Source organism: Bubalus bubalis, chromosome 17 (genome assembly GCF_019923935.1).
Source record: "Bubalus bubalis isolate 160015118507 breed Murrah chromosome 17, NDDB_SH_1, whole genome shotgun sequence".
Lineage (NCBI taxonomy): Eukaryota > Metazoa > Chordata > Mammalia > Artiodactyla > Bovidae > Bubalus > Bubalus bubalis.
Window position 1 is genome coordinate 54,141,523 of NC_059173.1, and position 18,785 is coordinate 54,160,307.

General features: G+C 44.6%; 1 protein-coding gene across 2 annotated transcripts in view; it reads right to left on the reverse strand.

The window, feature by feature from the left end:
* Nucleotides 1–6,610: 6,610 nt before the first annotated feature.
* The window catches only part of SETD7 (SET domain containing 7, histone lysine methyltransferase), a 55,575-nt gene continuing 43,400 nt past the window's right edge, over nt 6,611–18,785 (reverse strand). For both annotated transcript variants that reach the window (XM_006079261.4, XM_044930445.2), the window contains exons 8-9: nt 18,262–18,419; nt 6,611–12,224 (exon numbers count right to left, since the gene is read on the reverse strand). In XM_006079261.4, the coding sequence (XP_006079323.2) occupies nt 12,044–12,224; nt 18,262–18,419 (339 nt within the window). In that variant the 3' untranslated portion in view covers nt 6,611–12,043. The remainder of the gene's footprint in view (nt 12,225–18,261; nt 18,420–18,785) is intronic.

The following is an 18,785-nucleotide window of genomic DNA, read 5'->3' on the forward strand; positions in this document are numbered from 1 at the left end:
GATTCTTTACCATCTGAGCCACCAGGGAAGCCCTTTTGTAATTTGGGTGTATTTAAAAAATAAAAAAAGCCCTGGAAATTGTGTCTTCATTTGTCTGTTCAAAGTTCAACCTGATAATGGGAATAAATATCAGCTCAGTTTTCATGTTTGTTTTCAAAATGTATTAAATCATCTTCTTGCTTAAGTTCTTTCTGTTCTACAGCCTCATGTCAGAAACAGTATGAGAATAAATCCTTACCACAAGAGGGAGCTGGATCACGAAGAAACTAACATGTTGTTTTGGAAATAGAAATAAAAACTGGGAGAGTGCTGGTGTTTCACGGCAAGACCGTCAGCATCAGCAGTGGTGACAGAAGCGATTTTCACAAGCGATTATTTCTTTCTTGTAGTGGTTCAGACCAAGAGCAGAGTGGTCCTTGATTCCTTACTTCCCAAAGAGTTAAGCCTGTCTTTCTCTTCTGATGCTTTGACATCTGAGGCCTTGCTGAGCTGGGCCACCAATTTCTTTAGCAAACGATTTGTCCTTTCATATGCAAACCAACCCGTCCAGAGCCCATCCTGCAACCCGCTTCTTTGTCTTCTTTTTTAATCCATAAAGATGCTCATTGCAGTGTTATTTATGATTCCATAGTGCTAAGCAACTTGAATATTCAATAGGGGATAGGTTAAAGAAATCATGGTACTGTCATATAATATAGTACAGTATAGCTTTTAAAAATTATGCCTGCGCGCTAAGCCACTTCAGTCGTATCTGACTCTTTGTGATCTCATGGACTGTAGCCCACCAGGCTCCTCTATCCATGGGATTCTCCAGGCAAGAATACTGGAGTGGGTAGCCATGCCCTCATCCAGGGGTTCTTCCCCACCCAGGGATCAAACCTGGGTTTCTTAAGTTTCCTGCACTGGGAGGTGTGTTCTTTACCACTAGCACCATCTGGGAAGCCTAGAATCCCAATTTTTCAATGGAAATATATTTATGATATATGTTATTGTAAAATTTTATTTAAATTCATTTTTATTGGAGTATAGTTGCTTTACAAACCAGCTTTCTTTTTGGCTCTTACACTCCAGACCTCCATCACCCCAGGGCCAGGTACTGAGTAACTAAAAGCACCCCCTACACTCCGGAGCCTGTTGAAATTATTCAAACTTGTTTAGTTGTTGTGTCTGACTGTTTGTGACCCCATGGACTGTGGCCCACCAGGCTCCTCTGTCCCTGGGATTCTCCTGGCAAGAATACTGGAGTGGGTTGCCATTTCCTTCTCCAGGGGATCTTCCTGACCCAAGGATCAAACCTGGGTGTCCTGCATTGCAGGCAGATTCTTTATCAACTGAGCCACCAGGGAAGCCCCATTTATGGAATACTCGGTGACAGACACTATTCTAAGAGCTAAATCTCACAACAACCGTATAAGATAGGAAGCAGCCTTTTTTCAATGTCTCCACCTTTCTTACTCTGCTTCTCAGACTTTGAATATGCCATTCCCTGTCTAAAATACTCTCTCTTCCCTTGCTTTTTGTCCCCTCTCCTCATAATTCACTCGTATATGTAAGGTCTCAGCTTATTCAGCACTTCCTCCACGAAGCAGTCCTTGATCTTCCTAAATCTGGGTTACTTGTCCCACCCCATGTGTCTCTCGCATTGGCAGGCAGATTCTTTACCGATGAGCCACACCCCAGAGCCCACTGAAATTATTCAAAATAGTTAATTCTAAACCTTCCGTGCCTGTTCCTTCCCCCAGAAACCACAGTCCAGCCTCTAGTCCCCGTTTTCCCTGGTCCTCTCTGCCTCCTGATCCACCCTGGGTCCCCCAGCCACACACACACACCATGGCTTGGTACCCCTCCCCTTGGGAACTGTGAGTAATGAACTGCCTGGCTGACAGCTCTGATCTGTGGGCCTTATCACCTGAGTGATAATAAAACCAACGCCTTAAAATCTCGAACCCACATCTCAGCAAGACCTACTGTCGCTGCCTTTACGGCATACCCCCGGGTCAACCCCTCCTCATCGCCAGCGCCCCTTCTGTGTCTTGTTCTTCCAGCTTCCACCTGGGTCCCCCCGCCCCAGTCTATTCCCCACCCCTGTGTGCAGTCAAGGTGAACCTGTTACACAGGTAAGGCCAGTCTTATCACTCTTCTCTTCGGAGCCCTCCAGCTGAAGGGCTAACAGCAATTACAGTTTCAACAGCATTTTTGGAACTGTCGGCTACAAATGGGCGCCTGCCAAGATCGTTGCCAGACGCTGAACAACAACGAGGGCACTTCCATCTGCCTCTGCCGAGACTGAGTCCTGTGCTGCTTCGCCTGCTGACCTTTGACCCCCCTCAGGGGGATTCAGGGAGGAGAGCGAGGCACTCTGTGCTCGGGGAAACGGATAGTTAGATATTTTCGGGAACTGATTTCATGATCCCAATCCTTGCATCTCCTCATATCTAGAAAATCACTAAATCCCTTCTTGGTGACATCAGCTCCTTGTGACTAGCAGAAAACCTTTTGTAAAGTAAGCACTTGACTGCTTTGAACTCCTCTTTCTCAAAAACCTTATATATTGACCTTCCCCCACTGCCTCTTTGGAGCAGTCTCTCAGAGTCATCTGAGGTGCTGTCTCCCAGGCTGCAGTCCTCATCTTGCCTGGAGGAGAACTTAATTTGCAACTCTCAAGTTGCGAATCTTTTAATTGATAGAACCTTCAGAAAACTAAGATTGGATAAAGCTGGTTTGTTTTTCTTAAAAAAACACACAGAAGTAGTTTATGTCATTGGTTGACTTTTCATCCATTCTGAGTTAAAAACCAAGTCCTTAAAATGGCTTTGGGGGCCCCTATAGAACTGGAAGACAGTGAGAGTGGCTGGAAAGGAAGCAAGAGGGTCAGAGAAAGAAGAGAGCTTGCAAAGGTTCAGTCTTCACAACCCCCGAGCAACCCTGTGCCACGGGTGTTATCCACTTTTGCTAGACAGCAATCTAAAGTCCACTGTCCTACGGGCAGAGCTGATACAAACCAGTCTGACTCCAGAGCCAGGTCCCCCCCAACCTCATAACTCTCCCCGGTGCCAACACAGAGAGGCGGGAATAGTGAAATATCCCTAAGGGAGCTTCAGGTAGTAAAGGTGAGGAATGAGAAATAGGCTGGGGTGGAGAAGCTACGACTGGAATCCAGGCAGAGGATGTGGAAGTTCTGGATCAGGGCAGAAGGTGATGTGCGCAAAACTATGGGAAGTTGGTCCGGGTATTGATGCCGAGAGCTCAGCTTCTCTGCACACCAGTGCTGAATCAAATCAGAGACAAGAGTTTTAGGTGAAGCAAAAAAGGATAGTTTTATTGCTTTGCCAGGTGAAGGGGGATACAGTGGATTCCTGTCTTTGAAAATCACGTGTCCCAATCCAAGACGACATGAGGAGTTGTACAGCAATAGTTCAAGGGTGGGGTTGCTGACAAGATTAGGGTGTGTGCAGGGTCTCAGGTGGTTGGCCTCCTAGTCTTGATGAGCTTCTCAGAGTCCTTTAATCTCTCCTCAAGTGGCTGCTTCTTCCTTGATTAGTAATGGTTTGAATCTGCCCTTTGGAACACAGGGGAGGTCATGGTGGCTGGAGTACTGCCTACAAAAAAAGGCCTCCGTGCCTGGGAGCCCCATAGGGCCCCAACCTGGTTTCACTATTGCATGAATTGGACCAAGTAGGGCCTGGGGCCTGGGACATCAGTTCCTCGGGAGGCTAAGTAAATGATCAAGGGGATAGAAGCTGGCTTTACCCTGTGGAGAGCATGAAGAAATGAAGGGCAGAAGGAGAGAGGAGCTCCCATAAGTATGGTCTGGAAAGCAGCCTGGAGCCCAGCTCTCTGGCTTCATGCTTTGCCTCTGCTTCTTCCTTGTTAGTTCTGTGACTGGTTACTTACTGCAGTTAAGTAACATCTCGTGACATAGAGATGTCAAGGTAACATCTCTATGCCTCGGTCTTTCCTTCTCTAAAATGGGGTGATGGCAGTACCTATACACATGGCTGTTTGAGAAATAAATGAATAACCTAAACATTTAAAACTGCCTTATAAACTTGACCTACATGTATCTTTGTAGAACCTCTCCCACACCAGTCACTGGAAAATTCTGAGTTGATTTGATTAATTAGAAAATCCATTTGGGGATTTCCCTACTGGTCCAGTGGCTAAGAAAATGTGCTCCTAATGCAGGCAGTGAGGGTTTGATTTCTGGCCAGAGAACTAGTTCCCACATTCAAGTAAAGATCCCATGTGCTGCAACTAAGACCAGGTGCAGCCAAATAATTTAAAAAAAAAAAAAAAGCAAAGAAAACCCATTTACTTGTAGAGACTAACCTCCTTTCTTCTCGGAAGAAAATAAGACAAAAATCTATGTTGCAAAAGAGACAGACACTGTGGGTGGTCAGCCCAACCCTTATTTCTCTTTCCTTCCTTGCTGGGAGAATCTCAGCTTTGTTCAGGCCCTGCTATCCTTCCCCTCACAGCTATATGCTTCCCTCAGATACTAATGGTGCTCCCAGGGTCCTCCCATGAAGGACCAAGGTTTCCTCCATGGTAGAGACCGTACAAGAGACTTACCTTTTCACCCACTGTATATTGCAAAATCTGGCTGTGATGTCTGGAACTGTGACAGCCACTTTGTGACTGTGGGGTGAACTGGACCCTAAAGGCAAACTGACCTGCTAAGAATTGCAAAGCAGAAAGATAGAAAGAAATCTTGTTAGAATTAACCAACTCCAGGGTCACTCAATACTTCTTGTTATGTGAAAGAGTAAATCTTAATTGCTTCAGCTATATTGAGGCAGGTTTTTATGTTTCTTGAAGCTAGAAACATTCTGATACTTGCAAAAGTAAAAATTTGGTAGCAATGTAGATGGAGCCATTCATCCTTTTGTATGTATATTGTAAGAAGTGAAGCTCTAAATAAAAAATCATGGCTTTTGGTTTCACACCAATACGTTGCAGCAGAGTTTGCAACATCTTTTTATATGGAAGGCAACTGTTGCTTTCTAAAATACTTGGGGCAAAACTTTCTAGTTGAACAACCCCAACCCCCAATCTTCTGAATGACTATTATCTAATTCTAATTCTAGAGATGACCCCTGAAATAATTTCAAATTGAGTATGAATTATCAGCCTAAGTGATCTGGAACATTAAAGTCCAAAGGCAGATATTTTATAAGCAGTATATGTGGGGCGATTACTGAGCATAAAACAATTTGGTCTCGATCTTCCTCACAATCCCTTATTCTACAACCCTTTAGCCCACTCCATCTTAACCCAGAAAAAAATTGCCTGATCCTTCACTTTTGAGAGTTTAGCTTCTTAGATTTATTCCAGTTTTATTCATTTTAATCTCATACTCCTCTTCCTCACAAGTAGGAAGAATACTGTGCATTGGTGAGTGAAACTCTGCCTTAAGGATCCAGGGTATGGATGTGTCTTCATCCGAGTGGTAAAGCTGGTACAGGGCTGGTTTGGACTGTCATCTCACTTGCTTCAATGGAAGGAAGTGTGATAAGAGCTAGGAATGGGCAGCCAAGGGGGCTAAGAGAAAGCAGGCGTGCTCATGGATTGCTCTGGTTTGACACCCAGCTGACTCACATAGCTTGGCCCAACTCCCTGGAATTCACTGCTTCGGGACCCTGGGCAGATGGTGCAGTCGATAGCGAAGTACTATTTTTATCCTCTTTGTCACTGGCTTTTGTGCTTTGGAAATGTTGTAGGGGAGAATTTGGGGAAGTTGATTATGATTAGGCAAAAATAAGGGGTTCCAACTGAGTGAAATAAGTCAGACAGAGAAGGAGAACTATTGTATGACATCCCTCATATGTAGAATCTGAAAAGATATGATACAAATGAACTTATTTACAAACAGGAACAGATTCACAGATGTAGAAAATGATTTATGGTTGTTTGGGGGGGTGGGCAGGGAGAACAGTTAGGGAGTCTGAGACGGACATGTATACACTGCTACATTTAAAATGGGCAACCAGCAAGGGCCTGTGGTACAGCACAGGGAACTCTGCTCAATGTTACGTGGCAGCCTGGATGGGAGGGGAGTTTTGATACATGTATATGTATGGCTGAATCCCTTTGCTGGTCACATGAAATTATCACAACAACATTGTTAATTGGCTATACTCCAATTTAAAATAAAACTTCTCTTTTTTTTTTTTTAAAGCAATAAGGGGCTCCTGGCTTCCTTGGCTCAAAGCTATCCTAAGATCACCAATATCTATCATGACATCTAACAACGTTCCTGTATCTTAACCATGAGTTTCCCATTCTTTTTACCTTTTCCCTGATTTTTCTCTTTTCCGTTCAATACTCTTAACACTTATGGAGTCGATCAGATATATTTGGCCGATGTTGCTAATTTTTCTAGATTCATGGGTGTATGTGGTATTATGCCAAATATACAGGATGCTTCTAATCTTTCCATAGCCCTCTCTCAGTTCTTACTATAATGCTTTGAAAATGGTAAAAGGTGAATACCATTTTGAAACTAGTTCAAATGTAAAGTTTGCATAGTAATTTAAATATATAGATAGACATGGCATGAGAAATGTTACTGCTTTTCTGTCTCAGGAAACCAAAGGAAGACAATGACAGGTGATTGTATATTTTGTTTAATACTTGCATTGTTTCTATAGCGCAATTATAGCAATCTTTAAATTGACTTCTCATTACAAATATTTGTCAAGTTTTGTTTCAGAAACATTTTTCCTACTCTCTTGCACATGCACCCAGACACACTACAAAAAACTCATTCATAACACAGTAAGGGCAAACATTATTCATGTAAACATCTTTCATTAATTTCCCATAATTTAAAAAAACCATAGAATTATAGATATTGAATAAGGCTCATAGATTTAGTTCAAATTCCACAAAAGACCAATCAAAGATGCTCATTAACTGTGATGAGGTTAACTTTTGGTTGCAATAAATGCTGAAAGCATTCCCTTGGCTTCCAATCCTTAAACATACCTCACAACCTAATTGATTTGTTTCAGGATAAAAAGAGAACACAGAAAACGCAGGAGAAAAAACTCTTGAAGTAGGGAGCTCGGAACCATGAATCCAACTCTCTTCTATGATAAGCAGACACGACGTAGTCCCTGTAGCTTCCCAATGCATGAATCGAGATGAGTGACAGTCATCCAAAATGTAACCAAGTTGTATATTAAGATACATCAGTACGTGTGTACATATTGCTAGTATACACAGTGAAAATCTGTCATCATATTTATCATTTCATTTCATCCAGGACCAAAGTGGAAAAAAACAAAACCCACTCAAGTTGACTATCATTACAAAGGAGTGTTCTAGTAAGAGTCAGGGCAGTTGGGAGGTATGTCCTAGGGAGGTGACTGGTCTTGATGTTAAAACGACTTCTAACAACGGTGTGTCAAGTCACAGACAGAGGAAGCAATGATCTGCGTTATCCAAGGATGTCTCTCTCTGGTGGAAAGTTCGGTGCTTGGGTGCATAGTCGCCCAGAGCTGAGACAGGAAGTGGACTGTGCTGAGAAATGGGCCCTGCCTTGCCAGCAGGACCCTCCTCCATCCTCTCTCGAGGTGAAGGCCCGGAGGCAGGGACTGCTGGCAAAACCAAAGAAGCCCCACCCGGGGGATCTGAATCCCAACTCCACTCAGGGCAGCCTCCCTGACGTGTGTGACTAGGCAGTAAGGGTGGCGGTGGATGGCGGCCAGAAAACCCGTTCCAAGGTTCCCACGGCCATGTCTGGCTTCTGATTCTGCTGCCCTGCAAAGAAATTGTGCTCCAGATAACTGCACCGGTGTCTCTAATGCCTCTGAGTCACTCCCCGGCCCCTGAAGGCCTGGAGTGATGTCACTAAAGGGTGGACACAACTCCACGAGCACCTGACTTCCACCAGGAAGCGGCTGAGGCACTGGGGAAGCCTACAAGCTCTCTCCACGTCGGGGGCAACAACGTGGGGAAGTTGCCACGTGTCAGAGTTATTTGTAGGCTTTTGATTCTTTAAAAATCAAAATTGATCTGCATTATATCTCAATAGACTCAGAATTCTCACCAAAAATTTTTGCAATTTGTTTAAATAGCACTGGAATAATTCAACTTCATTTAAATATATTCATTCTACCATGAAAATAGTTCATACAAACATCTATTTACATACAAACACATTAAAATTTGTGAAAAGGGTTTCCATCCCTGTGGTTGTATGGCTTGAAATAGTTTTCATTGCTTTGAATATGTCTGCACACATTTGGCAAAATAAAACCTTAACAATTTAGTATTTTTTAAATAAAAATAGACACCGAAGTTCCAAATTCCTGAAAAAACAGAAAAAAAAAAACCAACAAACTATCAAGGTACCTCAAGTAGATGTAAAAATTTCATATATTTTGTGAACCTTTGATCTGCGGCAAATAAACATTACCACTATCAGTCTTGCAACATAGTTTTGCTTGTTTTTCTAAAACAGAAGATGTCTGGATTCTAAATCACTACTCTTAAGACAGAAACTTGAGGCAATTGTTTTAAAACAAAGCACAACAGAAAAACGATACCTTCCTGGAAGATCTTAAATGCAGTTTGCAGTGAGTGATTTAGAATTTCATAGATTAAAGGAAAGTTACTAAAGTGCCACATACGACTCACGGAGAAGACAACCCTTGAACTCACTATTCACAGTTACTGCAATTTTATGGTTACAACTAAATATCGTCAATGGTTACACTTGGCCTTCACGCTGGCCTTTTTCAGGTTTGTTGGTGATGAGGAAACGGTTTTTCAAGTGTGAAGAACCCCCAGAGGGCAGATAAGTTTAAAGACAGCCTCAGACAGGTTCAAAGGGGTCTTCAACAACAAATTTTCTTCTCAGTGTCTCAGGCAGACCAGGGATGAAGCAGGTTAAAATAAGAATAGGTACTGCAAAACTCAAGTCTTCTATGCCAGTTGCTTTTTAATCTCATCATTCCTTTTTCAGAAATTCAATCCTTACGTTTGTTTTTTTCTGAGTCCATTCAAATGCCCGTTTGGGGACATACTCCTACAGATTAGTTCCTATTCCTAACTCTAACACAAGATAATATTTTGTCATAGAAAAGCTGCTAAGGAAAAATCTAGTCATGCAGGAGTTGAACTGAGATGGCTCTGATTGAATTTCCTGGGGACCATGGCATCACATACCCATCTCAGCACTGGCCCTTTTTGGGGAGCCAGAAAGTTACTCCTGTATCCCCACTACATGGATTCTTTCACATTTCTGTGCTGTTGCTCATGAAACTACCTGCTTCCTGACACAGCTCCTTCCACAGCGGATATCAAGACTCAGTAGAAAAATACATCCCTCAGCTTTGGCTCAAACAGGGAAAAAACACCCTTATTCCCTCAGCAGTTCATTCCTCAGGGGACCCCGACCCCCTTGGCGGTTTTGTCTACCTACAGAACACAGTGAATCTTAGGGTGCCCTCTAACCCCACCCTGTGACGAAGTCTTAAATTTAGGAGTGTCAGGGGAGGGCAGGGGACAGGAGGAGCAGTAGATTCAGACATGGATGCAGAGTGATGGAGAGAGGTACTCCCGGAGGGAAAGACAGACAGGGCCCCAGGGGAGCACACAGAAGGAGCGGGAGCGGGGGATCAGCTGGTGGGAGGGGGGATCAGCTGGTAGGTTGCTATGTAGGCACACCGGGGCATTCTCACAGATGACAGAGAGAGAGAAGAAAGCGGAGGGCAGGAGAAAGAAGAGCCCGGAGATGCAGAGAAGCTCGGGTTGAGGGCACTGCCTCCTCTGATGTGTCTGACTGTCACAGACACACTGCCGGGCTCTGAACTCAGTGTTGTCATTCATGATCTCATCTGAAAAATGGATTTGTGCTGGTTAATCACTACTATTTAATTCATTTCAATCACTTTTATCAAAAGAAAAGAGAAATTCCATTTGAATGGGGTAGCCCATTGGTATAGAAATGACACCCCAGGGCAGCCTGAAGTCCTTGCTGTGGGGTCCTGTGCCAGTCTTCCCCCTGACCTCACTCCCAACGCCACCGACCAGGGTTAGTTCAAGCCATCTTTCTCTGGAGACAGTCACTCACTTTGGGACACGTTTGAAGGAAAGCACCTGTCGGAATACAAGTCCCAAGACTCTGTCGTCTGTCACAGTTCACTGAACGGTCTCTTTCTACAGAATAGAAGCGATCCTATCCTGGTGCCTTTTAATCTGAAAACGTCTCAGTTCCCTTCCTGGAAGATCTTTCTGGCAGCCCTCAGAACTTCTCACAAGCGAACCAGCAGCATATCTCCCTGAAACCAAGGCCACTTAGCCACTCTGCCGGGGGCACACAGGGGCTCTGGGAAAGTCTAGCCAAGGGAAAGGCTGAATCCTGTGCCTGGAGCCAACTGCCAGAACTGAAAGCTGCGAGCAGCCCTGGATCAAGCACTTCTGTGAAGTTCTTCCCAGAGCACGTGTAACTGACACAAAATAGCCAACTTCCCCCTGCCTGTTTCTTTTCTCCTTTCTGAGCCTCCCCTAGTTACAGGAGCTACAGTGTGGAAGGCTTCAGCTTTCAAGACCAGACTGACTTGGTGACAGGTGCTTTGCTGACAGCTGGGACTTGGAACAAATGTTAATCTCTAGACGCCCAGCTCCAAGCGAGGCATCTAGGGAAGGCATAGCTGTGGCATGTGGCTAGGGCGCTTGCCATGACCCCCAAACTCTCAGAATCCATTCAGAGCAATCCCAGTTAAATTACATACCTAATTAGCTAAACTAAAAAACAGGGGGGTTTCTCTTTATTTCTGCAGTTGTGATTACACATGGCTAGCAAAATGACTGAAATGCTATCGATACGGTTGCTTTTAAACTATACAGGTGTTAATCTTAATTCACAAGGCTTTGAAGCAGCTAAATGCTTTGAAATTACAATGATGAAAAGTTAGTTTTAGCAGTTAAGGTTTGATTTGTAACTAGTGATCAGTACGTCTCTCTTAATAGTAGCGATTTAAAAAGAAACAAAACAAAGGACTTTCAAATTCTGGATTAGAATTCAAGTTTGCTATTTGACTTTTGAATTCAATGCACTGCGCCACAAGCCAGACTGCTCTATGTTATGTACATTTAATGTGTATCTAAGGAGAAAAAAAATGACTAGCACTATTGAAGATACTACAAAATTGCCACAGTTACTGCTTAGAAATACTAATTTCCCTCTCTTCTTTCTTAAAGTATATATTACAACTCTTCCATAACTTAATGCAAACAAAGTAAATTCATTTCTTCTCACATCTTAAAGCAAAGATATCTTTGTTTACATGCGAGAATAATAATTCTATAATAATAGCCTGGCCCTAGAAGCCAGGTCTTTATATTAGGACATAATAATGAAACAATGACAGATCGATAGAAAGAGCCAGAGAGACCTACACGCTGGCGCGGACACGAAATCTGTTTGGAAGTTTTCTCTTGTGAAAGATACCTAAGAGAGAGAAGAGGACTAAGGGGTGAACTGACTCAAAAAGTGGGGTTCTGTTCGCTAGGGGGCAAAAAACAAAGCCATTCTATTGCAAGAGACAGATCAAAGGTTAAAAGGCAAATTATACTACATTTAGAGAATAAAAATGTAGTAATTCTCCCCTTCGTATGGCGCACATGCAAGTGTGACACCACAGTTTGCATTGGCCATAGAAATAAATCTCATGGAAAAACCACTGACTAAAAATGACTGAAAAACCCCCTTATTTTCCCTTTTTTCAGTCTAATCATTTGGCATCTCTGAAGTGGTACAGATTTAGACTTGAACCACCCAAGAACATCATGCTGTCTTCTGTCAAGTGCTCGACAGTACCTCTCAGGAGGGCGTTGTTGCGAGGCTAGCTAATTTTAAATCTGGTATGAGTAATACAGTCAGACCTAGTTAGTATTCGAGAAAGTCGTAGCGAACGCAGAGAGGGTGTGATGTCACAGCATGAGCAGTCCCTGGTTGTCCCGTTGTCGGATAAACGTAGTGCATAGATCCAAGTTTCTATTCCAGGTCCCCTGAAGCCCGGAGCCAGGTCTTTCACTTCTGCTGGGTGGCCTGGAAGGCCTTCAGCTCCACCTGGTACCACTCGGGGGCTTCTGGCCCGCTCTTCCCTGGGGGGCTGTGGTCGTAGCCATAGGCAACGGTGAGTTCCTCGTTGGCCTCCACGGCTCGGAGGGTGCGGATGCATTTGATGGGCCCGAACCGGGGGTGGACAAACCTAGACATCAAAAGGCACACAGTCATTCCCAGGTGGACCAGAAGGTCAGATGCAAAGGCTAGAAGGGCTGAGACAGGAATCACCCACATGCTGTGGCCTAGACACCAGGGGCAGGTCCTCAGGGTGAGGGTCACAGAGGAGCCAGCATCAGCGTTCCCTGGGAGCCTGGTGCTCACGGTGACGCTTAGGCTACCCCACCCAGACGTGGCAGCGGAGTCTGCATTTGAACACCACTTCCCCCTCCCCCAGGGGACTCATGTGTGCATGCTCAGTTGCTCAGTCATGTCTGACTCTCTGTGGCCCCATGAACCGTAGCCCGCCAGTGTCCTCTGTCCTTGGGCTTCTCCAGGCAAGAATACTGGAGTGGGTTGACATTTCTTCCTCCAGGGGATCTTCCTGATCCAGGGATTGAACCCTCATCTCCTGCCTCCTGCACTGCAGGCAGATTCTTTACCACTGCATTGCGGCTTAAAAAGCATGGCCCTGGGACTTCCCTGGTGGTCCAGTTGTTAAGACTCTCTGCTTCCAATGCAAGAGGCTGGGTTGGATCCCTGGTTCCAACTAAGAGCCCACCTGCCATTTGGGATGGCCAAAATAAGTAAGTAAGTAAATAAAAAGTATGGCCCTATCTTTCTTTTTGAGCATATTTGGCACTCTGTATTTATAAATCAATAGCCAGATCTACCCCCAAAATCTGTCTTTAGTGAGAAATCAGATTCAGTGTAGCCTGTCAGCATTTCAGCTCATCCGGCCTGTAGCATCAGATTACCTGACTGTGTCTCAGGGCAAGGGCACTTCTGGAGTTTTAAGAGAGAGCCCTGTGGATTTTCAAAAGCAAAAAATGCTGTATTCCATCCTGTACTTCTTGAGGAAGCGTTATTTTCTAGTTTTGAAAGTAAATGAAGATTTCTTTCCAAGAGGGAAGCCCTGCTACCCTGCTTCTTTCAGATTTCCCGCTGACCCATGCTGTGAAGGGAGAGGCTGGGCTCATGCTAGGATTATGCTCATCTGCCGAAGGCTCCCAGCCCGGCTCACCTGCACAGCTCCCTGCAGGAGAGCAGGGGCTAAATAAGTATTAATAGATTTGTCTCCTCTAACAAGGGATTCCCAAGTGGTGCTAGTGGTAAAGAACCTGCCTGCCAATGCAGGAGATGTAAGAGACCTGGGTTTGATTCCTGTGTTGGGAAGATCCCCTGGAGGAGGGCATGGCAGTCCAGTCCAGTATTCTTGCCTGGAGAATCCCATGGACAGAGGAGCCTGGAGGGCTGCAGATATATGGAAGGCATGGCCAGAAAAAATCTTATATTTTTGTATGCATATGATTGAATCTGTCTGGTTCATTTACATTTTGAATCTGTCTGGTTCATTTACATTTTGAACAAAGGGCACTGAAACATCACAGAAGGTCCTAGATCCTAAGTTAGACGGCACATGGTGCATGATGGCAAGCACTTGGTGGGAGAGGTGTGTCTGCGGCGTATGGACGTACTTTGTGCGGGATGAAGAGGAACAATCGCACCCTTACTTCAAGGGGCCTCAATGTCTACCCGTCCTGGGTGTCCTGCGCCGTGGCAAGCACACTTAATTTGGGGTTGGAGACTCTGGTGTGAGCCCTGGTTCCGCATGTTGTTACTGTCTCCTTCTGGAAACTCACCTCTGCACCTCTGAATCTCACTTTCCTCCTCTGCAATCATGAGACTAGTGATTTTTATCCTCCAAGAGTTCCCGCGGTGACAAAGTGCTGTGCTCTGCTCAGTCACTTCAGTCATAGCTGTCTCTTTGCGACCCTATGTAGCCCGCCAGGCTCCTCTGTCCATGGGATTCTCCAGGCAAGAATACTGGAGTGGGTTGCCATTTCCTTCTCCAGGGGATCTTCCTGACCCAGGGATTGAACCTGCATCTGTTGTGTCTCTTGCACTGGCAGGCAGGTAGGTTCCTGACCACCACCGTGTCCCTGGCACAACTGAAGACTCTCATCAGTGACTAAGCACGTAAGCAAGCCTGTGGGTGTGTGAGATTGTGCGCATGCACAGAATTCTCAAATGTGCTCTGGCACAAAAGATATTCCTGGACCAGGGATTTGGGAATTACTTGCGAAAATCACAACTCTTGGTCTCTAAAATATTTCACTAAAAAAACAATACTCCTTACAGTAGAATATTACTCAGCCATAAAAAGGAAGAAATATTGCCATTTGCAGCATGTAGACAGACCTAGAGATTATCATACTAAGTGAAGTAAGTCAGACAAAGATAAATATCATATGATATCGCTTATACATAGAATTGAAAAAAATGATACAAATGAACTTAATTTACAAAACACAGACTCACAGACATAAGAAAAACAAACTTATGGCTGCCAAAGGGGAAAGGTGGGGAGGGAAGAGGGATAAATTAGGAGTATGGGATTAATATTAATAGATACACACTACTATGTAGAAAATAAACAATAAGAACCTACTGTACACTACAGGGAACTATATTTAATATCTTATAATAACCTACAAAAGAAAAGCATCTGAAAAAGAAGACATATATATATATCTGAATCATTTTGTCGTACACCTGAATCTAACACAATATTATAAATCAGATACTTCAAAAAAAAAAATTACTCTTGAAATGGAGCTCTAGTTAACCTTGTGGTACACCAAAAAAAAACAAAAAAAAATCCCACAAGAAGCCTAAGATTTCTCTTATTATCCTCTTGCATTTTCATTTTCCTATTCATTTTCATTATTTTCAGAGTAGAAAATAGACCGACTGAAAAGAAACGTGCCGATTCTTCAAGGCAGCCCTAAAGCACAGAGGTTTAGAGCACTTCTCTTTGACAAGAGCCCTGTGTTTCTTGTCCCTGATCTGGGATACTGGTAATAATCACCAGTAATACTGGTGGCCCCACGGAGTTACTGGGAAGATTGAATGACATCGTGCACAGAAGCGTGTACCACAGAACTGGCCTGGAGAAAGCGCTCAGGAAACACTGGGCAAGATCAGCCCTCAGACCAAACCTCTGAGCATGCAGTTCGGCTCCTTGTTGATGAGTAATCTATATCTATAGCAAGGGAAGCAGTTCCTGTCTGTCATTTGGCACACTGTACTGGACTACAGTTAAAACAGCTTGCAGACATTGTTGTTCTGTGTTAAAGTGTGCATAACAGTACCAATGATTTTAGAAACAAAGGAATCCCATGGACTGGTATCTGAATGTTCTGTCTGATTATTATTCAGCTAGTCTCTCCTGGGGCTTCTCTGAAGCTTGTGGTAAAGAACCCACCTGCTAAGGCAGGAGACATAAGAGATGTGGGTTTGATCCCTGGGTCAGATCCCCTGCAGGAGGGCATGGCAACCCACTCCAGTGTTCTTGCCTGGAGAAGCCCATGGACAGAGGAGCCTGGCGGGCTACAGTCCACAGGGTCGCAGAGTTGGACACACCTGAAGTGACTTGGCACAGTCTCTCCATGACCCCAAGTAATTAATCATTCACATTGGGCTTGAAAAAAAATTTCTGAGGAGGGACTTAATTTTTCACAAATGGTTCCTTCTCTTTTCTCCTGTGCTCTCTTACTTTTGATGAGAAAAATCATATCCTTGCCATTAAATCACAAAACTCATTCGTTTTAAGGGGCAGCCTAAGTAGCATTTATCGGAGAAGGCAATGGCAACCCACTCCAGTACTCGTCTGGAAAATCCCATGGACGGAGGAGCCTGGTAGGCTGCAGTCCATGGGGTCGTGAAGAATCGGACACGACTGAGTGACTTCACTTTCACTTTTCACTTTCATGCATTGGAGAAGGAAATGGCAACCCACTCCAGTATTCTTGCCTGGAGAATCCCAGGGACTGGGGAGCCTGGTGGGCTGCCGTCTATGGGGTCGCATAGAGTCAGACACGACTGAAGCGACTTAGCAGCAGCAGCAGCAGCAAGTAGCATTTATAATCCTTTGTTACCATGGGTTTAAATGGTTGTTGTTCAGCTGTGTGCAGCCTGGAATGATGCTTTGGCCTAATTTACATTGGCCACAAAAGCCTTGGAGTTAATAACAGTGTCAGTTTCATTTCACATGACACATGTCCTTTGCCATTTCTGCTCGCCCTTTAAACAGAAGTTGTAGCTTCAGTACTTGGTACTGGCTGCCAAGGAGAGCAAGCGACTGCCAGAACAATTTTAAAGCCATCTCAGGGATGCAAGAAGGGACACGCGAATCCTGGCACTTCTCCTACAGATTAAACGCACACGATCTGATCCCGCTTATGTTCACAAGCAAGAGAACCAAGCAACAGCAAACTACAGATGAGCAGGAAAGACTGCACACGGCTCCTGGCTGCTAGGAGGAACTGTCATCCTCAGGCTGAGCTAAGGACAGCAGTGACATGGAATCTCAGCTATCCCTTTAAGGAATAGTCAGAGATGCTTGACTTTGGGAAGACAGTTTGGGAGTGCATGAAAACTACTATGATATGTGCAGGACTACTATGTGGAAGAGAGACTGACGTTGTACACAAGAAGAAAAGGGATAATCAGGGCCAAGGGCTGGAGAGTACAGGGAAACCCACTGGGGCACAACAGAAAGAACTTTCTAGTCACCAGAGCCCAACAGCCAACTCCATAGTATGTATTTGTTTGTCCAGACAGCTGCCTTTGTGGATAACGGTAAGGTTCTCATCCATGGAGGTTTCCAAGAGGTTCAGTGTGCCATTGGAAGGGGAGGCTCAAACTGAAACAGATTATTTGATTTTTTAAAACTAATGACTGTGATGGGATGTAATTCAGGCTTCATAAAATGCGTCCATTTAATGTGTACAATTCAGTGGTTTTCAGTTGTGCAGCTACAGCCACTAACTTGGGAAGCCTCAAAAGGAACTTCCCACAACCTAAATGTCTATCAACAGAGGGATGAATAAAGAAGACACGGTACATATATACAATGGGCTGTTGAAAAAGAATGAAATAAGGTCATTTGTAGCAACATGGGTGGCCTAGAGATTGTCAGAGTGAGTGAAGTAAGTCAGAGGAAGAGGAATATAATATGATATCACTTACGCATGAAATCTAAACAGGTGATACAAATGAAAACTTATTTACAAAACAGAAATGGACTCCCGGACTTAGAGAATGAACTTACGGTTACCAGAGGGGAAAGGTGAGGGGAAGGGATAGTTAGGGAGGTGGAGATGGCCATGTACACACTGCTGTATTTTAAGTGGATAACCAACAAGGACCTGCTGTATAGCACATGGAACTCTGCTCAAGGTTATGTGGCAGCCTGGATGGAGGGGACTTTGGGGGAGAATGGATACATGTGTATGTATGGCTGAGTCCCTTTGCTGCCCAATTGAAACTACCGCAACCTGTTAATCAGCGATACTCCAATATAAAATTATAAAAAGGAACTTCCACGCTCATTAGCCATCAACTTTCGCTCCCCCAAGCCCGGCCCCCAGCTCTAGGCAAGCACTGATGGGTATTCTGTGTCTGGGGCGATAGAGGACTGTTCATAGAAATGGAATCACACATCACACGGTCTTTAGTGACTGGCTCCTTGCGTGTTTTCACAGGCTCATCCGTGTTGTCGCCTGTGTCAGCATTTCATTCCTCTTGGCTGTCAAATGATAGGGACTCTGACTTTATAGGCTTCTTTCTTTTCTAACACCCAGACCTCACGCCCTAGGTGTAGGATTTTACAGTCCTCCTTCCTTTCACATCATAAAAGGATTCCCTAATCTCTGCAGTGCAGTTTCAATTTGTACTGTTACTTCCAATGACACTGGCCTTAATTTTTCAGAATGAGAGTGCTGAAGAACAGAAAAAGCCACAATAAAATAGCAACCACAAAGTATAATATTTCCACAGCATGTCTACTCTTCAAAGCCCTTTTCTATTTCTGAGTTTCAAGTAATAAGCCTGAGCAGTCCCCTGGCAGAGGACCCTCTGATATTCTAAGGGAGCCACCTTCCTTGGGGCAGGATACGCCTCTGAGGTGCCCTCCTCATTCCCGGGGCCCTGCGGCTCTGGCAGCTTGGTGTCCTACTCACATGTCATAGACACAGTTTGGAGTGAAGGAGTGATTTGCCTTGTGTCCCAAGGAGGCACAGTACTTGGATACATGGTTGTAGGGCTCAGGCACGTCAATGACCGTTTCCTCGTCGAGGGAGAGGGTGTTCCCATTGAGAGCCCAGTCCCTGCTGTCAACCTGCAGAAAACAAGAAAGTGAGTGTTGGAAACGAGCTTCCTCCCAGGAACTCAAAGGACACCGAAGATATTAACTCATTTATCCCTAACCTCATGGTTTGAGTGTCAGGTATATGGCAAAAGCCCAAGGCAGCGGTCCCCAACCTTTCTGGCAACGGGGACCAGTTTTGTGGAAGACAATCTTTCCATGGGTCAGAGTGGGGGGATGGTTTCAGGATGATTCAAGTGTATTGTGCACTTTATTTCTGTCATTATTGCATCAGCTCCACCGCAGATCATCAGGCAATAGACCCTGGCGGTTGGGGACCCCTGGCCTAAGGCACCCCTTGCACTTTGATGCTGCATACTCCACACACTGATGGTGGGA